General features: G+C 36.0%; 1 protein-coding gene across 2 annotated transcripts in view; it reads right to left on the reverse strand.

Moving 5' to 3' along the window:
- The window catches only part of COL4A3BP (collagen type IV alpha 3 binding protein), a 102,681-nt gene that overhangs the window by 32,960 nt on the left and 49,132 nt on the right, over positions 1–20,589 (reverse strand). For both annotated transcript variants that reach the window (XM_015571599.1, XM_015571598.1), the window contains exons 7-9: positions 18,511–18,594; positions 8,222–8,379; positions 5,780–5,872 (exon numbers count right to left, since the gene is read on the reverse strand). In XM_015571599.1, the coding sequence (XP_015427085.1) occupies positions 5,780–5,872; positions 8,222–8,379; positions 18,511–18,594 (335 nt within the window). The remainder of the gene's footprint in view (positions 1–5,779; positions 5,873–8,221; positions 8,380–18,510; positions 18,595–20,589) is intronic.

A 20,589-nucleotide genomic window follows, 5' to 3' on the forward strand; every position in this document is an offset into this window, starting at 1 on the left:
GTGGGCTTGTGCTATGCGGGACAAATTCCGGGTTTTCGCGCTATTGCTCCCAGCTCAGGGCTCAGAAGCCGGCAGTGCGCGTAGGATCAGTTCCTGGGGTTTGTGCGTTTGCTCCCAGCCCAGGGCTCAGAAGCTGGCAGTGCAGTGCGCGTAGGATCAGTTCCTGGGGTTCCTGTGCTTGCTCCCAGCCCAGGGATTCTGGAGCAGGCAGTGCGAGCAGGACCAGATCTCCCAGCCCAGGACTCCTGAACCCGGCCCTATGCAGGATCACTTCCAAGGTGATCGCGCACTTCCAGGCTAAAGTTTCTGCAGTGCTGAGGCCCGGGCAAGGGTGGGTCTATCAGTTAGTTACTCTGGTGCTACCCGCAAGCCTGCGGGAAGGGGGGTTGGGCTCTGTTACAGATCTGCCGCGGGATTTCTGAACTTTTGGTGTCCGCAGGTCTGTAGCTATGGTCACAGGTCTCTGTCCCCAGTGGCTGCAGGGTCCTGGTGTGCGTCTGAGATCAGACTGGGTGGTGCTGAGGCCAGGATCCCAGTCTCAAGCAGCTCTGTCTCCCTAAATTTTTTTTAAAAAATATGTTTTTATTGATTTTATACAGGAAGGGAGAGGGAGATAGAAACATGGATGTGAGAGAAATATCAACATCGATTGTCTGACTCCTGCATGCCCCCTGCTGGGACCAAGACTGCAACCAGGGCATGTGACCTGACTGGAAATTGAACCAGCGACTTCTTGGTACAGGGATTGATGCTCAACCAGCTGGGCAGAGTCTCCCCCCACCCCCCCCACCCCCAAATTTTTTTAATCCTCACCCGAGAATATTTTTTCATTGATTTTTAGAGAGTGGAAGGATGCAGGAGAGACAGAGAGAGAAACATTGATGTGAGATATATCGCTTAGTTGCCTCCCATACAAGATCGAGCTTGCAAGCGAGGTATGTGCCCTTGACCAGAATCAAACTCAGGATCCTTCAGTCCGTGGGCCAATGCTCTATCCATTGACCCAAACTGTCTAGGGCTCCTAAATTTTTAAATATAAAAATAAGGCACATGAATGATTGTTGGTCTCTCTATAATCTTACTAGTTAGACTGACAATCCAACGTCCTCACTACTCCATGAAAAAGTATGTAGCAACATCATTCCATCCCTCTCACAAGGTGGGGTTACACAGGAAGGGTGGGAGAAAACCCCCTGGCACAGGCATATGAGGAATCTTGATTTAATGCAATAGTTCTTTTGGAGTTATGAGGACTCTCTCATAGCTCGTTTCAAAAGAAAAAAAAAATCCACAGAAACTTTTTATTCAACTTCAACATACACATAGAATAGTGCATACTTCAGTGAATTATCACTAAGTGAATTTAAACCTGTTGAATCAGAAGAACGGTAACAGCATTCTAGAGGCTATCCTGAAGGATTCCCTGTATACAGTTAGGACATTTCTAAGGCACTTAAATAGTAGTAGTATCACTTTGGTCTTTGTTGATGTGAGAAAAATAGAAAATATCCAAAATCTACTCTGAACATATTTTCTGTGATTTTTGAAAACTCTATTGATCACAACCACATCTACACTATTAAAAATTATAATACGCATTCAACCTATGCAATCATGTCAGCATCTCAGGAGTCTCCCAATTGGGAAATTCAGGATTAAAAAGTTCTGCTTTTGGGTGGTGAACACACATGTAATATACAGATGATGTATTAAACAACTGTACACTTGAAACCTATATAATGTTACTAAGCAATGTCAACCCAATACACTTAATACAAAATTAAAAAAAAATACTTTGATAAGTGAAATGGGCAAATAAGAAAGGTACATTTTTCCTTTGATGGTAAATCTGAGAACTTACTAATTGCATAAAATTTCTTTTATTAAAAAACAAATTAAAAAAACCCACTTTTATTTCACCTTCTTCCCAAGGAAAAGAGCTATTTGTTGCTAAATCTATGGGACACACTCCACAGTCTTGACCTCACTTGCCTTATGAGCAGCATTTCTAATGACTCTCTTTGCAAGGATCTCTGCCTTTGGATTCCTAACTTCCTAGTTCCCCTCTACTAAGCACTCTTCTTGGGCTCCTATGCAGACTCTTCCTCCTTTGTCTATCCCTTAAATGTGGGTGTTCCTTAGGATTCCACACTTGCTTTCCCACAGCATTTTTATTCATTTCTAAGAGTTCAGTTATCATCTGATAATTTCCCAAATTCATAGCCTGTCCATTCCTTTCCTAAGTGGTGTTAGATCTTTACATCTAATAATATGTAAGACCTCCTCAGATGACTGTCTCAACTCATGTGGAACATGTCTAAAACCTGTTCTTCCTCTACCTGTGCACCAATAGGACAAAGGCAGAAATCTGGGCCTGTTCTTGGATTCCTCCCTTTTCCTTCATTCAATCACCACACCCTTCAATTCTACTTTCCAAATATCTCATTTTTCCACATCTATTCTTACTCTCCTAGCCTATCTAATTTAGACTATATTCAATTCTTATCTGTTATACTGAAAAAAATCTCTAAGTCCCTGTCACAACTCTCAACTTTAATCCTCTCTCTTCACTGTAGAAAGCAAGAATAATTTTTCTAAACTGTAAATCTGAAAACCCAATTTGCTTAAAACCCATTCCTGAGGATCTGCACTGTTCTCAGACCTTTTTATCCCTCCCTCCTCTCATTGGGCTCCCTGCTCCATTGGTAACTTACTCTGGGGCAAAATGCTTTCTCTTGCTTTGGGTCTCCAAATGTTTTCTTTTCTTCTAAGCCCCTACAAGCAACGCTCTTTCTAGGCTATTTGCCTGGTTGACATCTACTCAACCTACTTATTCTTAAGGTTTCAGCTAAGATGCTGTTTCCTTTAGGAAGCCATGCCCACACTGTTAAAAGTGCTTTATAATAAATATTATTCTATTTGCCTGCTACTTAGTCTATATTACCATTAACATATACTCAGGAGGGGCCCTCAGGCAGGATCCTTGTCTGCCTTGTTCCTTGCAATCTCACCCCACCCCACACCTAGCACAGTGCCTTGTGCTATAAGTCTTAAGGAATGGATTTAAGATTATAAAGTAATTTCTGAGGCTATAGATGACAAACATTTAAACTTTGTTCAATAATAAAAACATCATAAATGTTGAATAAGAACCAAAATAAAGTCACATTTTGAATTAGTGTCATTTTAAAATCCAAGCAAGCATAGTACTGACACATTATAGATGGTTCAAGACTCTAAAACAGTGATGGCGAACATATGACACGCGTGTCAGAGGTGACACGTGAACTCGTTTTTTTGGTTGATTTTTCTTTGTTAAACGGCATTTAAATATATAAAAAAATATCAAAAATATAAATCTTTGTTTTACGATGGTTGCAAATATCAAAAAATTTCTATATGTGACATGGCACCAGAGTTAAGTTAGGGTTTTTCAAAATGCTGACACGCCGAGCTCAAAAGGTTCACCATCACTGCTCTAAAAGCAAGGAGGAAAACATAAAAACAGGCCCTAGTTTATTTAAAAATTGCATATTTAACTTCATATCATAAGGAGGTGGTGAGAAAAGGCTGAAGAACCCTTACCCATGTTCTTCATTAAAAGAGGGCAATACAGGAGTAGAAAAGAATGATTTATTCAACAACACCATTAGAATAAAAGATTACCATATTATACCATACTTTTTAAAAATCCAGGTATATTAGCAATATATTTAGAAAAGACCATTAAAAAAGGAAAAAAGGAAATACAGATAATTATTTGAGAATGCTTTTTAAACATGATATCAAATATAGAGCTAAGTGTATCAAAAGACTGAGAGATTACATAAAAGCATAAAACTTTTATAGAGCAAATTTTAAGTGACCAATAAACATTTCTTTAGAAAAGCCTAAATCAATTACATCAATAAATAAAGCAATTTTTTTAGATTTGAAACTAGTAAACATATATACCTAGCACAAGGCCTCTCCTTCCATCCCACTCTTATTCCCTGAAAGAAAACTGGTTTGACAGAAGTGGAAGTATATAACTATACTTATATATTGCTGGAAGGAAATAAATTAGTACCATATATTGATAAATTAAAAAAAATGGGCTTTTTGTGTATTTTTCTATAATCTTCATATAAGAAACATTTATTTTATTTATAATATAAAAAAATAAGGTAACCTAAAATGGCAAAACAATATGCTTAGCATCAGAATAAAAACTAAAATTATAATAGCTTATATTTCAGTAATTTAGTTTATTAAAGCCCCAGAGAATAGCTAATTATATAACTTTTATACATTCTAGAAGAAATGAATTGACAGCTTAATAATTAAAAAATATTACAGCTCAAGTCTCATGATCATGATTTCTACATTTGGAAATCAATTCCAGCATAAAAAATATTTAGTCAATAGCAGCTGAGTTTTTTTCTTTAATCAATTTCAACATTAAATATAGTTAATAAAAACTTTTTTTCTCAATCAGTTCCAACGTAAGAAATACTCAGTCAATATCAGTTTTTTTATTCCCTTCTAGAATAAAATTGGCAAGATTTTTTTCTTCTATTTTCTTAAATATAGTCTAACTATAATTATTTTAAAATATATGTATTTTTTACTGATTTCAGAAAGAAGGGAGAGGAAAAGAGATAGAAACATCAATGATGAGAGAGAATCATTGATAGGTTGCCTCCTGCATGCCGCCCACCTGGGACTGAGCCTGCAACCCGGGCATGTGTACTGACTAGGAATCGAACTACAGTGACCTCCTGGTTCATGGATTGATGCTCAACCATTGAAGCATACCAACAGGGCTAACTATAACTATTTTATAATCCTACCTCTATCTCAATGGTACTCCTTGACACTCTATTTAAAAAATTTTCATTTTACCCTGGCTGGTTGGCTTAGTTGACTGGAGCATCAACCTGCACACCAAAAGGCTATGGGTTCAATTCTCAGTCAGGGCACAAACCTAGGTTGTGGGTTTGATTCCCTGTTGGGGCATGTATGGGAGTCAACCGATTGATGCTTCTTTTTCACATCGATGTTCTCTCTCTTTCCCCACTTCTTTTCTATCTAAAAAACAATAAAAACTAAAAAACAAACAAACAAAAACATATCCTCAGGTGAGGATAAAAAAGTAATAAAAAAATGTTCATTTCAGGAATATCAACAATGTTAATGACAATTACTATATATATATTTCTTATATATTTTTCTATAAAAACGTGATGAAAAATAGTTTATAAAATTTTAATTATGCATGTATATGGAAGGAAGATTTTATTAATTGCTCAATAAAAAAAAATGAGGAAAGAAGTTGGTTTCACACATTCCAAACATAAAGGCAAAGTAATTATAATAGTTCATGCTCTACTGTGGATAAGACATCATAGTATATTGCACAAACTAAAATCTTTTGTCTGTATAAAGTATTCAGGCTTTCCCTCCATAAGTTGCTTTTATTTAAAAAAGTGAGTTAGAAGATAAACATTAAAAATTATCATCTTCACAGGGGAGATTAACACTTGTCTTATACAGTGGACAGGCAAAATAATAAGCCTTTTAAAGCCTATACTAAACTTTGTAGGCAATACCAAAAATTCTATTTCAAAGTAAGCCTAGCATTTATATATTATGATATATATATTTAATTAAAATAAACATAAAAGAATTATATATTTAGAACCTTTAAAGGCTACAAAAGTATAATATAAAATTAATCACTTTTGTGATAGGCATGCCTATGTGTTTTCCTTTCTAAGATCAAAATGTAACTTCATACCTCATAATCAGGTCCTCCAAAGTGGGATTTTTTCTTAAGTTCTACCATGGCATTTTTGTATGCTTCCTCTATTCTTCTTCTTTTCTCCATTTCCTATTTTCAAAAGAAAGCAAGTGAAAAATCAAAATAAAACACCCACCCAAAACTGACAATATTATGTGCGGACAAGGGTGAACAGCAACAGGAATTCTCATCTATTGCTGGTGGGAGTTTAAACTGATATAACCACTTTAGAAAATTGTCAATATCCACTGAAGCTAAGCATATACCCCCATGAATTAACAATTGTATTCCCAGGTATATGCCCAAGAGAAATGAGTGCATATGTCCACCAAAAAATATGTACAAGAATGTTCCCAGAAACTTTATTCATAATAATAAAAATATAAAATCCTAAACTTCTATCAATAGGAAAAATAATCAAAGTCAAACAATGAAAATTCATCACACAATGAAATACTATACAATAATAAAAAAGCATAAACTACCACTAGATGTAACAACATGAATCTCAAGTCATGTTAAGGGAGAAAAAAGACAGAAACAAGAGTGTATACTGTATGATTTCATTTATGATGTTCACGAACAGACAAAACTAATCAATGATCATGTAAGTTAGAATTGTGGTCACCTCTTAAGGTCATGGTAGGGGAATGAAGGAACCTTGTGCTATAAAAGTTCTTTCTGTATGTTGATCTGACTGGTGGCTACAGGGGTATATACAAATGTACAAAAATCATTAAGCAGTACACTTAAGATTAGTGTAGTTCACTATATGTATTAACATATCTTAAAAAATGATCCAAACCAAACCACAAAGCTCAGCAATATTAAAAAGACTTAGGGAAAAGTGAAAAAGCATGCGAAATTACACATATGTGAGTCTACTAATGTAAGCAAACATCTTAAATGAATAGAATGTTTTTAGGCAGTGTGGTTAGATATGATAATTCCTTAGTGAAGGTTAAAGAGACTAAAGAAAAAAGTTTTAAACTAGTCTAGATGAGTTGAATGATTCTCTTGAACCATTAGTCTAATAGATTTAAGGGGTTCTCCTGTTTTCTCAATACATTATTTTTTGTGTGCACAGGGAATCTTCTAAAAATTCAATTTGATCCACATTGGTATAGAGTTGAAATCTTTCAATGTAGAATAGTTTGACTCCTGAATAATAATGAAGTGGTTGTACCTTAAATGGACGTTTTTATTGCCTGTTTTTAAAAGATACATATTTTGTCAGTCAATATGGCTACTTCACTTGAGAATTCTGAACAATTCTCTTTTCGTCTAAACATGGGGACCGTTTTAAATACACAGTGATATTCAAATCGTATGGCCATTCTGCCATTACATCAGTGTTGACATTGCTTTCCTAGTGTCCTGCTTTAATTGTTAAGACCTTCAAATTCTACAAGCAATATGACTCACTGACGAAGAAGATTCTGACTGGCCCTAGCCAGTTTGGCTCTGTGGTTACAGTGTCAGACCTTGGACTGAAGGGTCTCAGTTTCTCTTCCGGTCATAGGCCTCAGCTGCAGGCTTGCAACCAATCAATGTGTCTCTTTCATATCAATGTTTCTCTCACTCTGTGTCTCCCCCTCCCTTCCAGTCACGCAAAAAAAAAAAAAAAAAAAAAAAAAAAAAATCAATGGGAAAAATATCCTCGGGTGAGGATTAATGAAAACCCCCCACAAAACAACAACAACAACAACAAAAGATTCTGACTGATGTCTAGCCTAGTATCCAGAGCTGAAATACAGAAAATAGTAAAATTCTTCTAATTCTGCTACTTAATACCTCTGGAGAAGTCTCTGGGGCACAATTCTTCTTCTATAAAATGGTGGCATGTTTCAGTTCTAACATTTTACTATTTTATTGATGTTGAATTATAAACAGAAATACTAAACAAATTCACTAAGCCGTACTTTACACTAGAAACTAAGTATTCATATTGTAATATTATCAGTGTTGCAATTTAAACAAAGGTCAAAAAGGTGAACAGTAAGCAAATGTTTAATGAATAATATAATGTATGTTGAATGATATCTCAATGACCTTGGAAAATACATAGTTATAAATGCAATAAGTTAATATTTAACTTTATAAATTTGTGTTTATGTTAGTTTATACAGCTTAAATGCAGTTTCATATGTCATACAATAAAGCTGGGTAATATTAAATGGCTTATCACTTCCAATAAAGCATTGCTATTATTACAAAAATGTTATTAATCAAGAATGTATATTGTACAGTTACTGAATATTTAACTGGTGAATCTCATTAGGAAAATGAGGTTAAGATGCCTGCAAAGTTTCAGAAGTATACCCACTACTTCTATCAACTCCAATGCATTTTTCCCTAACAAGTTAGTTTGGTTTAAATATTCAATCCATATATAAAACTTAAATGATTATAATTTAACAGAAAGAAAAATAGTCTTACCTTATCCATTCTCTTTTGCCAGCTCTCCTCACGTTTTACCATTAGTTCAATACAATGAGAAAGTGTAGCAAGGATTCCAGCAGTAGTTGCTTTAAAAGTTATTGCCTCCCCTTTAAAGTCTATACCATTAATTCCTTTCGGTGTTACCTGTGGAAATACTAAAAAAGACAGTTTTCCACTGAAAATCTTTCTAATGGAAAAATAATCCTTCACAATTTAAAATTAAAACTTGTTTAGAAAACTAGCAAATCAGCCCTGGCCAGTGTGACTTAGTTGGTTGGAGTACTGTGCCATATACCAAAAAGTGCAGATTCTATTTCCAGTCAGGGTATATGCCCAGGCTGCAGATTCCATCCCTGGTTGGGGCATCTGTAGGAGGCAACTGATCAATGATATATCTCTCTTTCTCCCCCTCTTCCTCTCTCTAAAATATAAAGTAACAAACAAACAAACAAAACCCTAGCAAATCAGAGCAGGCTTTCAGAATATAATTTCCTTTCTGTTGGCTAACATTTAAAAATTTCCATTCATACTCCATCAGCAAAGAAGCTTGTGGCAGCATATGTACTTTCAAGTCCTTTTTTCTGGATTCTATTTCCTGAAATCTATTTGCTGTGCTGCATTTAGTGAATAAAGTAGTAGGAGAACATATACAAAGCTCTAAACGACCGGTTGACCGTTTGACAAGTTGCTATATGATGTGCACACAGCTCAACACAGGAGCTGCCCCCTGGTTGTCAGTGTGCTCCCACAGTGGGAGCTCTGCTCAGCTGACAGATGGGTGCCAGACGCTGGGCTCACAGTTGGAGAGCACAGCTGCAGCAGCGTGAGCCTCTCCTGCCTCTGCGGCAGTGCTACCAGGCAGTGGCAGGTGCAGCAGGGCCAGGATGAGCGGGAGCGTATGGTGCCCGGCCCCAGGCTCAGGCTCCTCCCTGGCTGCCTGCCGCTTCACACACTACTACATCCCTCGGGCCGAAACCGGCAGTCCAAAATCCCCCGAGGGGTCCCGGGTTGCAAGAGGGTGCAGGCTAGACTGAACGACCCTCCCAGTGCAGGAATCCATGCACCAGGCCTCTAGTCCTATCTAATAAAAAGGGTAATATGCAAATAGACTGAATGGTAGAACCAAACCAATCAAAGCATAATATGCTAATGATATACTAAGGCAGCTCAACTGCTTGCTATGACATGCACTGACCACGAGGGGGCAGACAACCTGTCGACCAGTTACTATGGTGTGCACTGACCACCAGGGGGGCAGACTGTCAACTGGCTGACCAGGGGGCAGAGGCCCTGATCAGGTTAGCTTGCTGCTGGGGTCCAGCCAATTGGGACTGAGCAAGAGGGGCTGGACACGCCCTAGAGCCCTCCTGCGGTCCCTCCCAGTTGGCCAACTTCCCACGTCCTTCCCCGGCCCCAATCCTGCACTGGTGGGGTCCCTTGGCCTGGCCTGCGCCCTCTTGCAATCTGGGCTGAGGGATCCCCCTCCCCTGAGTACATGATATAATAAAAGGCTATATAATAAAAGGTTAATATGTAAATCGACCTAATGGCAGAACAACCGGTTGCTATGACATTCACTCATCACCAGGAGCTGTCCCCTGGTGGTCAGTGCGCTCCCATAGGGGGAGCGCCGATCAGCCAGAAGTTGGGCTCACAGTTGGTGAGTACAGCGGCAGTGGCAGGAACCTCTCCCGCCTCTGCAGCAACGCTAAGGATGGTTTGGTTTTTTTTTTAATATATTTTGTTGATTTTTTACAGAGAAGAAGGGAGAGAGATAGAGAGTCAGAAACATCGATGAGAGAGAGACATCGATCAGCCGCCTCCCGCACATCCCCCACTGGGGATGTGCCCGCAACCCAGGCACATGCCCCTGACCGGAATCGAACCCGGGACCCTTCAGTCCGCAGGCCAACGCTCTATCCACTGAGCCAAACCGGCTTCGGCAACGCTAAGGATGTTTGACTGATGGTGGGGAGTGGGTCCAAACCATCAGTTGGACATATCCCAAGGGCTCCTGGTCTGCGAGAGGGTGCAGGCCAGGCTGAGGGACTCACCCCAAGTGCACAAATTTCGTGCACCAGACCTCTAGTACTTTAATAATAACACTCTGACAGTTTGCAGGACCTAATTATGGCAAGACCAATGCACACATTAAATAATTTTAAAAAAATATATTGTTATTGATTTCAGAGAGAAGGGAGAGGGAGAGACAGAAACATCAATGATGAGAGAGAATCACGGTTAGCTGCCTCCTGCATGCTCCACATTGAGGATCAAGCCCGCAATCCCGGCATGTGCCTTGACCAGGAATGGAACCATGACTTCCTGGCTCACATAGGTGGATTCTCAACTACTGAGCCACACCAGCTAGGCTAAATAGTTTTTTATGTTTACATTTCATAATATTAATTCAGAGTTAGCTTTGAATGAAACGAGAAAAAATTTTAAAACTCACAAGATGCAAACAGGAGAACATACTATCTTATACTATTAGCTAATAAGAAACCACTGCAATAGAACTCATAAGTGAAATGGTACTTCCAACTTTAAAACCTCATATGTAGATATGACAGTAAATGTATAATCTATAAAAGAACAAATTAATAAACTACTTCATCAAAGTTTAAAATTTCTGCTCAAAGCATGGTTAAAAGAATACAAATTGCAGTTATATGCAATTAATAAATCTAGTTATCTAATATATAACATGGCTATAGTTAATATACTGAATTGAATACTAGAAATTTGTTCAGACAGATTTCAGATGGTTTCATTACCAAAAAAGATAACTATGTGAGATGATGTTAATTAGTTTTCCCCCACAGTAATCATTTTGCTATCTATACCAAATCATTACATTGTACACCTTAACTGGGAGAAAATCTTTGTAAAGCCTATGTCTGATAAAGGACTTGTATTCTATATAGATATGTATAGAATATACATTAATATAAAACATTAACATAGCCTATACTATAATATAGTATATTATAACCTCCAGAACTCAACAGTAAGAAAATATATATAATCTAATAAAAAAACTGAACAAAAGATTAAAATACACACTTCACCAAGGAAGAGAGAGGATGGCAAATAAACACATGCAAAGATGCTCAATACCATTAGTTACTAGGGAAATGCTAGTTAAAAACCACAGAGGGATACCACTATACACCTATTAGAAAACTAAAATTTAAAAAGACTGACCATGCCAAGTGTTGGTCAGGATTTGGAGAAATTGGGATTCTCATATATGGCAGGTGAAATAGACTTCAGCAGTTTCTTGAAAAGTTAAATGTACTCCTACCACATGATTTAGCAATTCCACTCCTAAGTATTTACCCCAAATAAATAAAATATATGTCGATGAAAAGACTTGACATGAATGTTCACAGCAGTGTTATGTATAATAGCCAAAAACTATAATCAAACCAAATGTCCATCAAAAGATGAGTGAATACACAAATTGTGGTGTATCAACACAAGGAAATATTACTCCCCAATAAAACAAATAGCCCTAACTGGTTTGGTTCAGTGGATAAAGCCTCGGCCTGTGGACTGAAAGGTCCCAGGTTCGATTCCAGTCAAGGGCATGTACCTTGGTTGCAGGCACATCCCCAGGAGGGGGTGTGCAGGAGGCAGCTGATCGATGTTACTCTCTCATCGATGTTTCTAACTCTCTATCCCTCTCCCTTCCTCTGTGTAAAAAAATCAATAAAAAACCCAAAAACAATAAAAAGAAATCATATACTGATACATGTGATAACAGTGATGAACCTCAAACTAAAAAAGAAGCCAGGCCAAAACCCACCACAAACTGTGTAAGTCCATTTGTATTAAATTCTAGAAAATGCAAACTAACCTACAGTGATAGAAAAGAGATCAGTGGTTGTTTGGGAAGAGAGGGGGTTAACAAAGGGGATGGAAGAAACTTTTTGAAGGTGATGGACATGATCTTGATTGTGGTGATGATATCATAACATCAAAACTTGCCATATTGTACACCGAAATAAGTGCAGTTTATTGTATGTTAATTATCTCAACAAAGCTGTAAATATTATAAACTACCGTTTTTTATTAATAACTTAGATTAAAGTCATCTGTGTCCTAAATAAGACCATGTGTGCAATTGTAATAATGGGTTCTTCCTGTTGCATTATCCTACCACTAATGATGTTGAGGGCCTATTCATGTGCTTATTGGCCATTTGTATATCTTCTTCGGAGAAATGTCTATTCAGATGTTTTATCCATTTTAAAACTCTGGTATTGTTCTACCATCAATTCATTAAGAGTTCTTTATATATTTTAGATACAAATCCCTTATCAGACATGTAACTAGAAAATGTTTTCTCCCATTTTATGGGTTATTTTTTTCAGTTTTTGATGGTGACTTTTGAAGCAAAGATAAAGGTCAATTTATACATTTCTTTTTCACTTTTAACTTTTGTTGTCTTATCTAAGAAGCCTATGACTTAGCCAAGGTCATTACAATTTATTCTTATATTTACTTGAAGATCTTTATAGTATTAGCTCTTAAATTCATTTTGAGTTAATTTTTGTATTTGGTGTGAAGTAGGGGGTTAAACTTCATTATTTTCCTGTATGGATATCCAGCTGCCAAGCATCACTTGAAAACTATTTTTCCTCATTGAATTGTCTTAGCATTCTTATAAAAAACTTATTTACTTGTTTTTTACAAGAATGTAAGGGTTGCCCTAGCCAGTTTGGCTCAGTGGATTGAGTGTCGACCTGCAGACTAAAGGGTCCCAGGTTTGATTCTGGTCAAGGGCACATGCTCAGATTGCGGGCTCGATCCTCAGTGGGGAGCGTGCAAGAGGCAGCTAATCAATGATTCTCTCTCATCATTGATGTTTCTCTCTCTCTCCGCCTCTTCCTTCCTCTCTGAAATTAATAAAAAAATTTTTTTTTAAAAAAAGAAGAATGTAAGAGTTTACTTTTGGACTCTCAATTCAATTCCACTGGTCTATGTCTTTTCTCCTTATGCCAATACCTTACCTCACTGTTGGATCTGTACTAAGTTATGAAATCAAAAGTGTAAGTCCTCCAACTTTCTTTTTTAAGACTATTTTAGCTAGTCCAGGTCATCTGCATTTCCATATGGATCATAGGATCAGCTTGTCCATTTCTGCAAAAATCCTACTTGGTATTTTGGTAAGGGCTGCATTAAATCTATAGGGCAATATGGGGAATACTGAATTCTTAACAATATTAAGTTTTCTGATCCACGAACATGAGATATCTTTCCATTTATTTAGATCTTATTCAGTTTTTCACATTGCTTTGTTACCTTCAGAATGGAAAGTTTGTGCTTCTTTCGTTAAATTTATTCCTAAGTACTTAACTCTTTTTAATGCTATTATAAATGAAATTGGTTGCTGAACTTAATTTTCACATTGTTCATGGCTAGTGTATAAAAATATAACTGATTTTTTATATTGATTTTATACCCTAGAATCTTGTTGAATTTATTACCTCTAATATTTTTAAGTGGATTCCTTATAACTTTTCTCTATACAAGTTAATGGCATCTTCAAATAGATAGAGTTTTAATTATTCTTTTTAAATTTGGATGTCTTTTCTTTCTTTTTCTTGCCAGTTGTTCTGTCTAGAGCCTCTAATACAATTACAATGTTCAAAAGCGGCAAGAATAAAATGCTGCCCTGGCTGGGTAGCTCAGTTGTTTAGAGAGTGTTGTCCCCATTATGTCAAGGTTGGGGGTTTAATCCCCAGTCAGGGCACAAAAACGAATCAACCAATGAATGCATAAATAATTGTAACAACAAATGGATGTTTTTTTCTCTCTCTCCCTTACTCTCTCAAATCAATCAATATAAAATAACAATAAAAAAGAATGAATGCACTTGTCTTGTTCTTGATCTTAGAAGGAAAGCATTTAGTCTTTCACCATGAAGTGTAATGTTAATTGTGGGTTTTTCATAGATAACTTTTTATCAGGGTATTCATTCCTATTTGTTTTTATCATGAAAGATAAAGATTCTGTCCAATGATTTTCAGCATCTACTGAGATGATCACTGGTCTTGGCCTTTATTTTATTGATAGGATTATTACATTACTTGATTTTTAAGAATGTAAACTAACCTTGCATTCTGTGATAAATCCCATCTGGTCATAGTGTTTTTATATGTTGCTACATTTAACAGTATTTTATTGATGATTTGTAGCTATATTCATATGAGATATTGATCTGCAGTTTTCTTGTAGTACCTTTTTCTGGCTTTGGAATCAAGGTAAAACTGGCCTCCAATTTTATTTTTGGAAAGGATTTGTGAAGAACTGGTATTAAGTCTTCTTTAAATGTTTGGTTACTAATGGATCTATTTATTTATTATTGGTCTATTTGCATTTTCTATGTCTTCTTAAGTCAGTTTCAATAATTTTTGTCTTTTTAGGACGTTAGACCATTTTGTTTAAGTTATTGTATTTGTTGGCATATATTTGTTCATAGCATTCACCTATAATCCTTTGTGTTTCTGTAAAGTCAGTAGTAATGTCCTCCCTTTCATTTCTGATTTTAGTAATTTGATTCTTCTCCCTTTTATCTTTATCAATTTAGCTAAAGGTTTATCAGTTTTGTTCTTTTCAAAGAACCAACTTATAATTTCACTGAAATTCTGTATTGTCTTTTTTATTTTCTTTCTTATTTCATAATAAAGGTTTTCCAGCTACAGAGTTCCCTCTAAGTAGTACTTCAGCTGCAGCCTTTAATTCTGGTGTGGTGTATTTTTGCTTTCATTCACCTCACAGTACTTTCTAATTTCCTTTGTGACTTCTTCTTTTATCCACTGGTTATTTATGAGTGTGGTAATTTCTACATATTTGTGAATTTCCCAAATTTGTTAATGATTTCAAATTTCAGTCCAATGTGTTTGGAGGACATTGTAGGATTTCAATCCTTTATATTAATTAAACCTTGTTTTATGGCCAAGCATAGGTCTAGCCTAAGGTTCATATGCTATTGGGAAGAATACATATTCTATTGTTGGGTGAAGTGTTCTGTAGATGTCTACTAGGTCTTTCTGTTTATACTACTCAAGTAATTTATTTCCTTGTTATCTTCCTATTTGTTCTGTCCATTATTGAAAGTTGGGTACTGAAGTCTCAAACTATTAATACTGAATTGTCTTTTTTTCTCTTTTCAATTTGGATAGTTTTTGCTTCATATATTTTGGGGCTCTACTGTTACATGCAATTATGTGTATAACTGTTGTATCTTTTTGATGGATTGACCTTTATATCCTCATAAAAATTTTCTCTTTGTTTCTAGAAACATAACTTAAGATGATATAGAATATAACAAGAAAATTTACATTAGAAGTAAACAAGAAATTTGTTCATTGAAAATTTAGGGAACAGTGCTTCAACCATGACCCAGAATTCTTGAGGTCTTTAACTAAGGAAGGTGTTCGCTTATCCAAAAACTTCTCCTCTGATCTAATCTAAAGGTAAATTCCTTTGCCTTTTTTTTCAGGTTAGAATCGTTGGTAGTTTTACTCGTGCTCTATTCTACCACCTCTCCCTCTCCCACTCCGTAAAATCCTATTTTTGTAATGTTTACTAGCTAGTTCTAAATTTTTAAGACTTTAGCATACTCAATACCACAATATGTGATTTAGACCTAATTCTTAATGATGGCTTTAATGATGAGACTTATTATAATTATATGAAGATTCAATTATCTTGTAGCCAATGTTTCCAGAATCCTAGCACCAAGACCCTGTCACTATTTAAGAGATGATTTATATAGTCTAATTCCAAACTATGATCAATAGTATCAGATTTAAAGATTACATGTTCCACTTATTTTATCAGATTATACATAGTACTTATAGTTATGACCTGTAAACCCTGTATGCAATAGCAGTTTATTTTCACTAGTGGAATTCATCAAAGGGTGACCTGATAGTGAGACAGCTTTTTCATAATGGGCCCTTGAAAATCTCTATTTACAAGTCTTTCTCTCTGTCCATTCAATGTCTCCAGAGTTTTTAACTTTGTATCAGAAAATATATGTCTGGTTGACAGGCATTCTGCAAACAGGGTTAGAGAAGGGAGCTAGGGATTGCATCTTTCAGTATGTAAACTTACATTTAGTCCCTGGCTACCAGATTTCTTGGAGATAAGCAGAATAGTAATACTCTTAGATTTCAATAATCAATAGGTACATTTCCACTTAATCACTTTATCGATAGACTGATAAACCTATCTTTTGCTGTGCCAGGTATTCCTGAATCTGTAACTCTTCAGTACAATTTCTACAGGAAATAAGCTTCCATTCTCCTTTGCAAAATGTAGGCGTGGTAGTTGAGTATACTATGTGGAATGGAAGACTAGATCTGTGAGTTTTACAACTTCTTTCAATAATTTTTCCAACATGCAAACAAAATATTTTTCTATTTAGGCAGATTCATTGTGAAATTAAAATGCAACTGGGAAAAAACCTTCCCAAATTAAACGTTTAATTCCATAAAAATACATAAATCTACATGATTTAATAAGGTTCAACAATGTAGTCCAAAGTTATAAGAAAACTTTGTAATAAGCTAGTATTTTGCAAAACTGGGAGGGAGCTAGGTTATAAGTAAAAAGTAGAGAGCCATGATGAAACATTACATTTTAGTGCCAATATTCAGATGGAATATTCTCATATGATATTTGAAATAGAAAAGTATTCCCATGCATGTAAAAGTTTTTTTTTATTTTTTTCTTAATCCTCACCCGAGGATATTTTTTCAATTGATTTTTAGAGAGAGTGGAGGGAGGGAGGGAGAGAAACAAAGAAAGAAACATTGATGAAAGAGACACACATCGATTGGTTGCTTTCTGCAGGTGCTCTATCAGGACCAGGGACCGAGCCTGCAACTGAGGTATGTGCCCCTGACTGTAATCGAACCCAAGACTCTTCATTCCACGGGCCAATGCTCCAACCACTGAGCAAAACCAGCCAGGGCCACCCATACAACAGTTTTTAAAAATTATTTGAAAACATGACACAGCTACAGATTACTTCATAGTTTTCATAACTTCAGCAAAAATAAGCACAATTAGAGTTAACTTATTTTTTCCCACAAAGTATTATTTGTAACTTTAAAAAATTTTAGGCATCCACTCTAGCTTTTTATTAGGACATGTCAAAACAGAACACTGACTATTAATCACAGGTTTCTGGTGTTTAAGATTCTATATATGAGTGATGCCATGTGGTATTTGTTTTTAGCTTAGTTCTCTTTAAGAAGAGGAAGAAGAAAAAGGTAAAGATACAAATTATGAACAACAAATACACATCTATCAACAAGTGAATCTAAGAATCAAGTGAATAAATAATCTGGTGATCATAATAGAATCAGGGACATCGAAAGGGAATGGACTATTCTTGGGGGGGAAAGAGGTGTGGGAGATGCGGGAAGAGACTGGACAAAAATCGTGCACCTATGGATGAGGACAGTGGGTGGGGAGTGAGGGTGGATGGTGGGGCGGGAACTGGGAGGAGGGGAGTTATGGGGGGAAAAAAGAGGAACAAATGTAATAATCTGAACAATAAAGATTTAATTTAAAAAAAAATTAAAAAATTTAAAAAAAAGGACCAATAAACTGGTATATGAAATAAACCACTTTGTTCTTGGTCTATAAACAATTGTGCCGTAAAATCAGAGCTATTACAATAATTTTCTTTTAATAACACTGATTATATACTTTTCAACACCAGTTTATCAAGTGGAGAGAAAAAAAGGGAGTCCCCCCTCAACCCCAAGAAACATTTTCAGTTCTAGAAAATGATTCTACCAAATAACACTGCAATAAGCGGGCCATTGTCTGGAATTTAGAATGAGTCTTTGTTAGATAATTAGGAGCCATTATTACTTAAAGTAAGAATGTGTCTTTTTTCACAAGAAACTTTTATTTCCTTTTAAAAAAATTATTCACTGAGGGCTCTGGTTAGAGTCTGATTCCCTGTCAAAGACTTGTAGCAGGGTTGCAAGTTCTATCCCTGGCCACAGTTGGGGGTACCAATTGATGTGTCTCTCTCACACAGATGTTTTTCACTCTCTCTCTCCTCCCACCTCCATCTATCCCTTCCACTCTCTCTAAAAACCAATAAAAAGAATACCCTTAGATGAGGATTAATAAAATAAAACAAATAGCCAAAAAGTCATTTAGATAATTATTCTTGCTATATAATTAGTGATTATGTAACTTTAGAAAGTGTACTTTATCCAACTGAGGGAGGAAAATGTACTACTTACATTTTTCCTTATTGCCATTGGTATTATGCAAGAAGTCTCCATCAGAACGCGTTGTAGGAAAGTCATCTTCATCATCTTCTACCACTAAATAAAATACATTTAAGGATATTAGGATGAAAGAAAATAGAAATTAACCAAGTTATTTTTAGGTTCAATTGAGTCAATACATTCTGGATTCTTTTGAGTGCAAGATCTAATTCATTTTTGTATTTTCAGTGCTTATCAAAGTATGCCCAACAAATATGCTGTAGAATTTAATACATTATTATGAAAACTGTACACATTCTCATTTGTGTGAGGGATGGTATTAAGATATGAGTTATTTTGCCCTTTAGTCTTCCTACCTCTTCCTACCTACCTTGGGCAATCTCATAATTCCATCAGAAGCCTATAATGGCTAAGCAGGACTGTAAAAGGGTAACTTCCATGCAGAAAATACCTTAGCTTGCTTCTGGGAGTTCCTAAATTTACCATTTCTAAACATGCAGGAAAAATATAATGATTTACAGGTGTGATTATCGATTTTCATTCATCCCAGTGTGTCTGTGCCTAGAAATCCTTTTAACTTATCCAATTCTATAAAAATCAAAATCCTGTGTTCCCCTCTGTTTATCTCTTTGTTCTATTCACTTTTTTTTTACTGCCTAACATACTTTAAACTTCTGCACTATATATTGCACTTTTTTCCTTCTTTTTAATGTATTTTATTGATTTCAGAGAGGGAGAGGAAGAGAGGGAGAGAAAGAGAGAGAGAGAGAGAGAGAGAGAGAGAGAGAGAGAGAGAAACATCAATGATGAAAGAGAATCACTGATAGGCTGCCTCCTGCATGCCCCCTACTGGGGATCGTGCCCGAAACCCAGACCTGTGCCTGACCAGGAACGATACTAGTACTGTGACCTCCTGGGTCAACCCTCAACCACTAAGCCACACTAGCCAGGCTATATATTCTACTTTTAATGTAAATTTCTAAACCTCAGTCCCCAATCTTATTCTTTGCTTTCTATCAAGTGCTCTTAGTAAGGCTTCTTTATTGTATTATCTTTTCAGAAACACTCTTTTTGTAGAAATAATCTTCACTCTAAACTGTTGTACTTCTTGATTTTATCTCTTTACAAGGAGTAGCTCATCCATTTTAGTTGTCTTCCCAATAGATGCAAAGCCCATTCCTATTCCTTATTCCCTCCCTTGACTAAATGGTAGAAATCACCATGGAGAATACCTTTATTCTGTATTGCCATTTCTAACTAGTGGGCTATTTCATTTTTTTATAATTATTGGGCTAGTTCATCACTTTGAAATTTTGCTACTCATCTTTAACAACTTTTTTAAACCATAAGCTGCTATTATCTACTAACACTTAATATTCAGCCAACTGACACCAATATCTGACATTGTTTTGTCCTAGTCCATCATTCCTATAGACTTCAATATCCATAATGAAGCCTCTGCAGATACCTAAATCTCAAGATTAATCAAATCCCAAATTCTATGGATCGTTATTGTCTCATCAATCTTTTGTAGATATGGTCAATTCTAGAAATTCATTAACAGCACATTGCTGTTTTTAAATCAGTACTCATCATCAGACAAGATTCTGATCCTGATCTTGACTCTGAACTGCTCTTAACCATCTGTACGCCAAAAGCATCTACAGACACAGGTGGCAGATCTTTTTAAATTAAATTCAAAATATCGTGGCAGTTAACTGGTTAAACACTGAAAGGCTTGCACTTCACTCTTATCATCATCAGTATCTTCTTTGGATTACTGAAGATTCACTTTCATGTCCCTAACTACCCAATAGCTTGTACCACCAAACAGGGATTTTCAACCTTGTTTTTCGAGCCCAATACTCAATATATAAAACTGATGAAAACAAGAGCCTCTCTGGCTAAAGACTAGCTTTTCCCCTTTCTTTTTAACCAAGTAATCCTTTGTCCATTCTTGAGGCACCTTTAAGGGATATCACACATGGATTGAAATCACTGTTCTAATATAAATCCCTTATCTCAATCAGATCAGTTTCCCTTACCAACACAAACTGATTATGCTAAATTCCATCTCTGGATATTACACAT

Source organism: Myotis davidii, unplaced genomic scaffold, assembly GCF_000327345.1.
Source record: "Myotis davidii unplaced genomic scaffold, ASM32734v1 scaffold44, whole genome shotgun sequence".
In the NCBI taxonomy this organism is placed as follows: domain Eukaryota; kingdom Metazoa; phylum Chordata; class Mammalia; order Chiroptera; family Vespertilionidae; genus Myotis; species Myotis davidii.